The following is a 10,715-nucleotide window of genomic DNA, read 5'->3' as shown; positions in this document are numbered from 1 at the left end:
GGAGCGCCAAGATCGAGAGAAGGAGCGCCAAGATCGAGAGAGGCAGCGGCAGCATGAGCTGGCCATGGCAGAGCGGAGAACCGGCGGGGCACCGGCCGCGCCAAGTGCGGATGGGCCCCAGGGTCCCAGGACTGCCAGACGCTTGGAGAGGCTCGTGGTGGCCCAACTGAAGGACATGGGTGACATAGACGGGTTCCTCAGTGCCTTTGAGAGGGCCTGTGGACTGCAACGGGTCCCCCCAGCTGACTGGCTGCAGGAGCTCATCCCCGCACTGAACCAGGAGGCGGCCGGAGTGCTCAGTCAGCTGGAGGACCTACAGCCAGGGGATTACAACTGAGTCAAGGAGGCCCTGCTGCACAAGTTCGGGCTGACCCCCGAGATGTACAGGAAGAAGTTCCGGGGGGTACAGAAAGGGCCACGGGAGACCTATGTGGACCTGGCCTCCCGCCTGGCGCAATACTGCCGCAAGTGGATGTCTGGAGTCGGAGCCCAGACCGCAGAGGAGCTGCTCAAGCTGGTCATGATGGAGCAGTTCTATGAAGTGTGCCCACCCAAACTGAGGCTGTGGCTCAAGGACCGGAGACCAGAGAACCCCCAGGAGGCCGGGAGACTGGCGGATGAGTTCACAGAGAGCCGGTCCGGGTGTGAACGGGAGTCCCGGAGAGAGAGGGAACCGCGCAGAAACCGGATCTCGGCTGAGCGACGGAGGGAGTCAACTACGGGGCGAGACCAAGGAACAGGTCGTCTGCGCCCCAGAGAACCAGCCAGGTACCCCCACTACGTCACACCCAGTATCCTGTCTGCCAACAGTGGCCAGTAGCAGGTGCCCCAGAGGGAGAGTACACAAGAAGTAATCCTCACTGATCCCTCTCCTCTCACCCATTTCCAGACAAACAGAAACTAGGGGCACCATTCCTACCCATTCTGGCTAATAGCCATTCATAGACCTAACCTCCGTGGATCTATCTAGCTCTTTTTTGGACCCTATTAAAGTCCTAGCCTTCAGCATATCCTCTAGCAAGGAGTTCCAGAGGTTGGCTGTGCGCTGAATGTAGAAAAACTTCCTTTTCTTTGTTTTAATCCAGCTGCCTATTAATTTCATTTGGTGACCCCTAATTCTTATATTTTGGGAATAAGTAAATAACTTTTCCTTTTTCACTTTTTCCACACTAGTCATGATTTTATAGACCTCTGGCATATCTCCCCTTAGTCTCCTCTTTTCTAAGATGAAAAGTCCAAGTCTTTTTAATCTCTCCTCTTATGGTGTGATGGCGCGTTGGGGGTCCCCCGTCTCCTGCACCCCGAAATGGCATGAACAGACTTCACCAGCCAGTAGAATGGAGGTTGTTTATTGTTCCTCCAGCACAGTGCAGCACAGATGTACTCTGGTTACAGGAACTGGGGCTAAGAGGCCTCAGTGCCCCCCTTGAGATAGGGGAGTCCCAGCCCCCCTCCCCAGCTCCTTCTTCTCTCCTTCCAGCCAGGAACTAACTAACCCTCCTCCAGCCCTGCCCCCCAGCCAGGGCTGCATCCACCTTCCTTTGTTCCTCTCCATGGGGGGTGTCTGGCCACTGGTTCAACAAGTTTGGCATTACCTTTGCATAGTGAGGTTTTCCCTGCTGGGTCTTGCTCCAGACAGCAGGGGTCACCACAGCCCAGCAAGTACCCCCACTACGTCACATATGGGACTCACTCCAAACCCCTCCTTGGTTTTGTTGCCCTTTTCTTTACCTTTCCTAATGCCAATAAATATTTTCTGAGATGAGGTGACCACATTTGTGTGCAGTATTCAGTTAAGGGTTCCAGGATTCTGGCCCATTGGGTTGCGTAGGTGACAATGGAATAGCTGCAGCTTGGGCTGGGTTAGGGCCAGAACCAAATTTCCACTCGCCTCTGTGAGTTTCTTGCCCTGCGCTTGCAGAGTCACAGCCCTGGGAGCAATGGGAATGAAGGGACCTTTTCCAAACCCTTGCTCCGTTATATATAGGGCCAATGGCCGATGCCCCCGGGGACGTACCAAGGGGCTTCAGGGGACGTGAACTGGTGGCTGCTCGAAATGAAAAGAGCTGGGGAGACTGAGCTCAGAGAGAGACGCAGGGGTCAATCGTGCTCACTGTGCCTTGGGCCGGCTTTGCGCCGACAGCAACCCATCAGGCTGCCTGTGACCGGCCCGAGAAGACACCGGGCTGCGGGTCAGGATTAGCAGCTCCCGGCCAGCTGCACGAGAACAGCACAGGCCTGGTGCCCGGCCTGGAATCCGACGGATGTTGGAGTCTCTGGAGGCACGTGACGCGCCATGGAACGGCCCCTGCTTGGTCTTTCCCCCCTTGGTAATAAACCTTCAGGTTCACACACCGCAGGGCTGGTCACGTGCTGCCCCTTTGTACCTGTGAGCAGCGGGGTTAAACCCTTCTCCCTGTCCCAGCCACGGCGCCGATGTGGAGCCAGAGAACGCACCGAGCCGGCAGCCTCTCCAGCCAGGGAGAAAGGGCATTTCTGGGGAGGGCTGCTCCGGGCGCTCAGCTCACACCAGCACCTGGACTCCGGGATCTCTAGGCAGAGCATCGAGTTTCAGTGCCCCCTCCCTTGGGACCCCTCCCCTCGCGCCAGCTGGGCCGGAGAGCTCTAACTCTAGCACGGGGGTAGCGGAGAGCAGCACGGCCAGAGATTTCAGGCTTTGCCTGAGGCCAGCGCAGCACCAGGAGGTGCCCGTGGAGATCTGAGTTCGGATGGCAGGATGTGGAGCCCTGAACGCTGCCACGACACCTGTGGCCTGGCTGGCGTCGCTCTCTCTGGGCACCTTTCATCCGCAGGCGGCTCCCAGGCCCCCTGCCCATATTGACTCTGCCCAGCTCCTGTGTCCCGGGGACTCACTCTCCCTTCCCTTGGCTTCCTCAGCGCTCGGCCCCGCAGCGCTTCCGCCAGCCGGAGGCTGCACTTTCCAGGCCCGGTCCTGTGGATTTGAGCCTCCAAGGCTGCTTCCTAAGGCAGGGCCCCCCAGGAGAAAGGGAATTTCCTTTCCAGGCACTGACCCCATAGGCTGGTAACTGGGGTGTCACCCCGGGGTACAACCTGGATTCATTGAGATCCTGGTGCACAAGGCAAGTTAAGAGCCACTTGCCAGGACCTGGGCTGGACACCTTAGTCCTCAGATTAAGTATCTGATGATTTGTTATCTGCATTAATGAGGAACCTTAAAAAGCCCCCTACTCCTCTTCCTCACAAGAACAAGCAGGTAGGTAAAAGAAATGGGGGAGGGGCGGAATAAAACATCTAAAAATCCTTCTTTAGGGCTGTTTGGAAAGAAGATACACGCGGTTTACTGGTTAAGGCGGTAAACGCCTAAGCTATTGGGCTTTACTCGCGTGGGTTCGAATCGCACGGTGCTATTCTTCTTCCCCTTTTCATCGAGAGCCCCTGGCCAGACCCTTGGGATGTTTGTGCTGCCCCCACGTGACCCGCCCACTTTTCACAGCAGTTTCCAAACGGACGCTTCAGTGCAAATGACGGAGTAGAGATTGCTAGGCCAATGGGAGGTCATTGCGTCAAGCGGTTCCCGATCTCCGCCCCCTCCCCCAAGTGGCCCATCTCTCACCTCCTTTGAGAGCGAGCCCCCCCCATACTCAGTGGGTCCATTTCCTTCTAGTGGTTTTGCCCCTGCAATGCAGCTTTTGCTCATACACCCGGAGCGCAGGGAGCTGCAGTAAGGGGCCTCTCCAGGTGCACGATTTTCTGCTTCCACGAGGCACAACACAATCCCCCCTCTCCTTCCTTGTCAGGTTCTGGGGCGGAAACCACCAGCCTCTCTGCCTGCAGCTGCGCTTCCTGCCCCATTTGTCCCTCCCAGGAGAGACTCCCCCTCTGGGCACCAACTGGGCACCTCCCCTACCCATGGCAAGTGCCTGGCACATTTTGGAGGGTAAAGGGGGAAAGTATCCCCGACGGGACATCGCCCTGTCCTGGCGCTCCCCCCGTCATCCCTTACACGCCACCTGGCGAACCCGCATGCAAATCCCTGCCCCGGGAGTCACTTCTGAAATACAAACCCGTGATTCTAGGGCGCTCAGTGTCTGCCCGGACACAGCCCTGCCCGCTGCGGAGTTTCCCTCAGTGCCTGGGAACGAGAATGGAACCTCTGCTGCTTTTCCTGGCCCTGCTCGCCGCCCCCAGCTGTGAGTGTCCGTGGGGCCCGTGGGAGAATCAGGGACATACAGAGACATTCGCTGGCTAATTTGTTTCCTTTTTTCGCAGGTGTCCTCTCCCAGGTGCGGCTGGTCCAGTCCGGCCCGGGAGCGCTGAAGCCCGGAGAAACCCTCACTTTGAGCTGCTCTGTCTCGGGGGTCTCCATCTCTACTCAGCATTATCACTGGCACTGGATCCGGCGGCCCCCCGGGAAGGGGCTGGAGTGGGTGGGGTGGGTGTATCCGTATAGCGGGGCTACAGCCTACGCCGCATCTGTCCAGGGCCGAGTCACCATCACCGCAGACACCGCCAAGAACCAGTTCTCGCTGCAGCTCTGCTCGCTGACAGCTGCAGACACCGCCCTCTATTACTGCGCCACATACACAGTGACACAGCGCAACGCAGGGCCCGGGACAAAGGGGGAAGCGGTTTCTCCATAGCCTAAGCGGGAACCGACCCTGACCGGGTTAGCGGAGCCGGATCCTAGGAACAGGCACACGCAGGGAGCTGACTCTGGACAAGATACCGACACGCCCGTTTGTAAAACTCCCTCCCGGCAGGATTTCCCCGGTGTCTCTGGCTGCGCCCCGCCCTTCGGGAGCCCGGCCAGGCGCACAGACCTGAGAGCTATTTCCGGCCTTTGCAGAGTGTGCGGGCCGGGACAGAGCCATGGAGTGAAGGGAACCATCGCGCGGCGCCCGGGTCACAGTGCGCGGGGCGCGCCCGGGGACGGACCCCGCCTTCGCGGTACCAGGAGAGGGCAGGGCAGGGACACACGCACGCGCCTGCGCGCGCACCCAGCCAGTCTCGTTCTCTCCACTAGGGCCCGAGGACACCGCCCGGCGGGCGCCAGGCACAGGGAGGGGAAGTCGGGCCGGGCTCAGAGGAATCCCGCAGGGAAAGTCCCGGCTGGCAGGACCGGGACAGTGCGCGTGCCGGGCTCTCCGTGTGTTCAGTTCTCAAGGGCTCAGATTCACCCCGTTGCTCTAGGGCTACAGACCCAGTGGCCGCCCTGCCTCCCTGAGCCTGGGGGGACAGACACTCGGACCCTCAACCACCGCACCGGGCTGGAGTCTCTACCCCTGGACTCTGCTGGGCTCGCACCGAACACCCCCCTCGGCTGCAGCCCTGCGGCTCCTTTCAGGGCAATCGCTTCATCTTCCCCGGTTCGGTTCCTTGCGATCGGGGCTGGCTGTTCCCAGACCCTTCACTCCGCAGCTGCAGCCCGGCCTGTCCCGGGGGAGTGGAACAGTCCAGCGGAGCCGGTGCAGCGACAGAAAGAGAAATGTCCCACGGAGAAACCAATCCAGAGCAGAGCCGCACACGCCTCCCACCAGTCGCTGCTCTCGCTGCAGTGAACGGGGAACACTCCAGGGAGTGAGAAGAGGCCGGCCGGCCCCCCAGCCCAGTGTCCCAACCCGCCAGGGGATAGCTCTGTCTGGAGCCGGACACTGCTGGGCAGGGTGCAGATGGGGAGTGAAACGCTCGCTCTCTCCCAGCAACCCCCGGTTATCTGCGCTTCGCCCCCTCCCCCGTCACTGACCCCAGGGACCGGCCTTCCAAAGCCCCGCAGGGTCGGCTGGAGGCTGTAGAGCTGAGAGTGGCTCCGTCTTGCTTCTTCCTCATGGGTCAATCTTCATTCCTTTCTTTCACCTCAGATTTAAAACACAATTTTCTGCATCACGTGGCAAATCTCCACCGGTAACTCGGAGTCTCCCGCCGCCAAACACGCGACTGTGGCCGGGCCCCCAAAGTCCCTTCTGCGGAACCCAGAGCCTTCCAGGAAGCTGTTTGTGTTTCCTTGTCTCAAGCGCACTGGGGGCCCCATCGCTCCGTGCCTGGCGCTGCACAAACAGTCTGGGGTGTCTGGCTTCCACTGTCAGAGTTTGAGTTATAAGGAGGCGGATATGCAAATAGCCCCCAGCCGCTTCACTCCCCTGGTTGCTCTGCCTCTGGCTTTTAAAGCCGGCTCCCCTAGGTCAGACCCTTCGTTAGCCACACAGGGGAAGGCTGATCCCGAGGCTGAGTGAGGCTGATCAAAACTAATGAAAAAAGAACTGAGGGTCTTGTGAATGCTCAGAAACTACAGGCAGAAAGAATAAATTAGAGGCCAGCAGAGGGGTGGGTGTTAAAACAGCAGCAGTTCCCCGGGCTGAGCCCTGGTGTGCTGCTGTCTCTGTGTTTCTCAGCACCTCCACAAGACCCAGCGGTCACAGCTCCAATTAGTCTGCACAGCGATCTGCGGCCAACGGGAGCTGTGAACCCGCAAACCTGCGGAGATGCAGGGAAATGTTATGGTGTGGGGGCCCGCCAATGGCTAACCCTGGCGAACCAGATCCCGCTCATGGGCCATTTGTTCACCCAGGGCCTCGCATCTATCTTATCCCTAAATGCTGCTGCAATGTGTGTAGTCTGAAAGAAGCTTGTCCAGCTACTTGAGTGAGGAGTCAGATCTGTGGGTCAGGGCGCATTGGTCTCCAGCGTGTGCCCGGCCGGACCAAGGGTGGGGCAAGCAGGGCACTCGCCCCGGGCGCATCATGATCAGGGGTGCAAAGATGCAATAAGTAAAAAGAATACTCTGCAAAAGTAAAGTGCGTGACAGGTGCAAACCTTAGGAGAGAGGGCGCAGAATTCTTATTTTGTCCCGGGCACAAAAACACCCAGTTCTGCGCTGAGTGTATAACAGACCAGCAATACCGAGAGAGTCTGAATAATTCCAGTTATTTCCTTGAACAGTAGGATCGGACAGAACCTTTATTTTTAAAAATGCAGGTGAAGAACAAACGACTAACACGGAATTTCACTGGTCCCACCAGACTGACTCTTTCAGTATGGCAGAGGGTTTCTAGTCTTCCGCTTTTCTTCTATCTACCCAGAATGATGGCACAGACTGGGGAACACCATTGTAGCAGTCCGGCTGATTGTTTCTTTCAGCGCGAGCGTCATGGTCTTGTTTCGGAAGCGGTAGATGAAGGGGTTGAGGAAAGGGTACATGATGGTGTTCAGCACAGCCACCCCTTTGTTGAGCTCCAAAGAGGAATTTCCTGAAGGCCGAGCGTACAGAACAATGCAGCTTCCATAGGCAATTGCCAGCGCGGTGAGATGGGAGCCGCAGGTGGCGAAGGCTTTCTGCCGGCTTGTGGCTGTCGGCATTCGCAGAATGGAGCAGAAGATGCTGATGTAGGACAACATTGTCAAGCACAACGATGTCAGCACTAAAGCTGAGATCAAAATGGAGTCCGCGCTCTTGATCCCACGGGTGTCGGTGCAGGAGAGCTGGAAGAGGGGCGCGTTGTCACAGAAGAAATGGTTGATCACGTTCGGCCCACAGAATCTCAGCTTCGAAATCAGGAGCATCCGTAACCCGATGACTGTGAAACTTCCCACCCATGAACCAAGAACGAGTTGGTAGCAAAGTCTCTGCTTCATGATGGTGGCGTAGTTCAAAGGGCGGCAGATGGCCACATAGTGATCGAAGGACATGACCACGAGGAGGCTGAACTCTGTGATCCCTAATGCGAAATATAAGAAGGACTGAGCCATGCAGCCAAGGAACGAAATGGTTCTGCTGACCGACAGGAAGTTCAGCATCAGCTTAGGGCTGGTGGTTGAGGTGAACCCGATTTCCAAGAAGGACAAATTGGCGATGAAAAAGTACATGGGGGCATGGAGTCGGTGATTCGCCCACACAAGGAAAATGATGACCACGTTCCCCGTTATTGTGGTCAGGTAGATGAGGAGAAGAACCAGGAAGAGGAAAATCTTCATTTTCTCACCAAGACTGGAGAATCCCAGGAGGATGAACTCAGACACGACCGTTTCATTTCTCTCCCCCATGATCAACGTCAACGTTGTCTGGAACGAGCCACAGTGAAAATAAGTGACCGGCATGTTCACAGATTCATACTTTTAAAGCCAAATGAGAAAGACCCTTGTGATCTTGTATCCCAGGGGTGGGCAAATAACAGCCGGCGGGTTGTATCCAGTCTGCCAGGGTTAGCCCTCGTGGGCCTTCACACCACCGCATTTCCCTGTGCCTCTGCAGGTACCAGGGATCGCAGCTCCCATTGGCTGAGGTTCACCATTCCCAGCCAATGGGATCTGTGATCGTCTGCACCTTTGTAATTGCAGGTAAATATAGCGGTAGGGCCCACCAAGGGCTAACCCTGATGAACCGCTACCATTTTATTGCTCATTCCTGCTTTATGTAGTCACATCGTTATATTTAATGTCCTATTATCTATCTTTTTATAATGTTTCCTAACTGCTTGTTGCATATTGAGTAGATGTTCCCAGGTTATTGCCCGCAAAAACTCCAAAGTCTCTTTTTTGAGGAATAATAACTAATTTAGACCCAATAATGTTGCACATGTACTTGGGATTATGTTCTCCAACATACATTATGGTGCATTTCTCATCACTGAATTACATCTGCCAGTGTGTTTCCCAATCACCCTGTTCTGGGAGATGCTTTTGTAACTCTACTTTGGACTTAAGTATATTGTGTAATTTTGTTTCATTTGTGATCTTTGCCATCTGTGTGCAGTGCCCATCAAAAAGCTAACAGAATGTCAGGTACCACTGGGGAAAGGATCGGTAACAAGGCAGTTAATAACATGATGCTATGGTATAAATCCATGGTACGACTCCACCTTAATTATTGCAAGAAGATGTGGTTGCCCTATCCCCAAAATCTATACTAAATATGGAAAAGGTGCAGAGAGGATAATAAAAAATTCGGGGTAAGGAAACAGTTTCACATGAGGAGAGAAGCAAAATATCGGAATTGTGCAGTTATGGAAGGTCTGTGAAATCATGAATGATCATCTACTGCAGAGGTGGGCACTAACACGGCGCCGTTTCATCAGGGTTAGCCCCTGATGAGCTGCTGCTTCCATATAATTTACCTGCACCTCCCCTGGTACTGGTGATCGCAGCTCCCAGTGGCCAGGAACGGCGATCCGTGGCCAATAGATGTAGTGTTCCCTGTACCTGAGGAGATGCAGGTACATATGGTGGTGTGGGGGCCTGCCAGCGGTTAACCCTCTGAGACTGAACCCAGCCACGGACCAGTATTTGCCCACCTGTGTCCTAGAAAAATATCCACCCTTCGTTTAAACCTGACCTGAGAAATAGAATCCAGGACAAGACTGGGCGGGTTATTCAAACGCTGAACCTCCCTCACTGTCAAAACCTTCGTTGCAGTCTCAATATTTCTAGCTTCCGCTTCCATCCATTTCATCACATGACACTTTGGTCTGCTGGACCCAGCTTTGTGTTCCCCGGGAAGATACCTACAAGTCGTGCTCAAGTGACCCAGCCAGCTTCCCTTTGCTAAGAGGAGCTCATTGAGACCGTTACTGTAAGGAAACTTTCCAGAGCTTCAGCCGCTCTTGGGGCTCATTTCTTGACACGCCTCAGTTTCCCAGTAGCTTTTTTTCAGCTGCGCACTGCAAAATGCTACACGGGATTTCAGCATGTGGCAAACACAAGGCAGAAATGACACCTGTTCTCCTAGTAACTGTTCCCCGGATTTTACAGCTGAGATTGACGTCAGCCTCTTAGGTCACAGGGTGACCCCCACACCTACTGGGTGTGGTTCACTGTCGCATGGAGTGGTACCGACACCACCTACAGCGAGTGAGAGACAATGAGTTTGTTCCACAGCCTCAGCCGGGAGCCAGATGGCTTTTAGCTCAAGCAGTAGAATCTCTTGCCCAGCTACAATTCTGCCTGTCTGCGCTACAGCAGCACCAAGCTGAAAGCTCATGATCTTCTGGTTGTTCACCAGGACCCTTGACATTTTTTTCAAAGTCAGTTTTCATCCTAGAATATCTCACACAAGCACTTTCAAGTTCAGATGGTCCCCAGTGCCGCTTGTGCGCTTTACATAGAACAATATTTGTCAGCATTTCAAGGTTGGCAAACCCTTATATTAAAATATGTTCACAATCCCATCGTGATAGATGTAAAGATTAAAATATTTTATCAGTGACAAGAAACTTGTTTCATACAACCACTACGTGTGAGCTCAGAAACTTTGAAGCTTTTAATGACCCCAATTTATTCTAAAAGATGTATTTTCATTGTATCAGAAATATACAATGTATAACAATGTGAGTGCCTTACAGCTACCCCTCTCTGCCTTTCATTTCACCGGCACAAAATTAGTTGCCAAAGATGTAATCTGCTCTCAGCATCACATGAACCATACAGTTGTATTTTAATTTCACCAGTCAACTTGCATTTGAAATAGAGGATATCTTCTGGAAAGACATCCAGGCTCAAATTAAAGACTTCACGTGATGGCATATCCACCTCCCTAATCCTAACCGTAACCCAATTGTTATCAGCTCTGACCCTTTAAAATATATACCTTACCTCTTGTTTGAATGTGTCTAACTTCAGGTTCCAGCCAGGGGATATTTTTTCAGCTCGAGGAAGAAGTTTTCAACTGTCAGAAATCTTCTCCACACAAAGTCTTCTCTCCACTTGTTCTTCAATAAACTTTTTGGATTGAACTTCACTACTGT

The 10,715-nt window shown here is 54.4% G+C and overlaps 1 protein-coding gene across 1 annotated transcript; it reads right to left on the bottom strand.

Annotated features, from left to right (window-relative positions):
• Window positions 1-7,050: 7,050 nt before the first annotated feature.
• LOC142821168 (olfactory receptor 6M1-like) lies at window positions 7,051-8,019 on the bottom strand. The gene has a single exon (XM_075911973.1). The coding sequence runs from the start codon at window positions 8,017-8,019 to the stop codon at window positions 7,051-7,053; it is 969 nt and encodes a 322-aa protein (XP_075768088.1).
• Window positions 8,020-10,715: the final 2,696 nt, after the last annotated feature.

Source organism: Pelodiscus sinensis, chromosome 30, assembly GCF_049634645.1.
Source record: "Pelodiscus sinensis isolate JC-2024 chromosome 30, ASM4963464v1, whole genome shotgun sequence".
Lineage (NCBI taxonomy): Eukaryota > Metazoa > Chordata > Testudines > Trionychidae > Pelodiscus > Pelodiscus sinensis.
Note: the sequence above shows the minus strand (reverse complement) of the source record. Positions and strands in the feature narration are given on the sequence as shown.

Excerpts from the sequence above, each read along its gene's own strand:
- LOC142821168 (XM_075911973.1), bottom strand. The coding sequence starts at position 8,019 with ATGGGGGAGAGAAATGAAACGGTCGTGTCTGAGTTCATCCTCCTGGGA.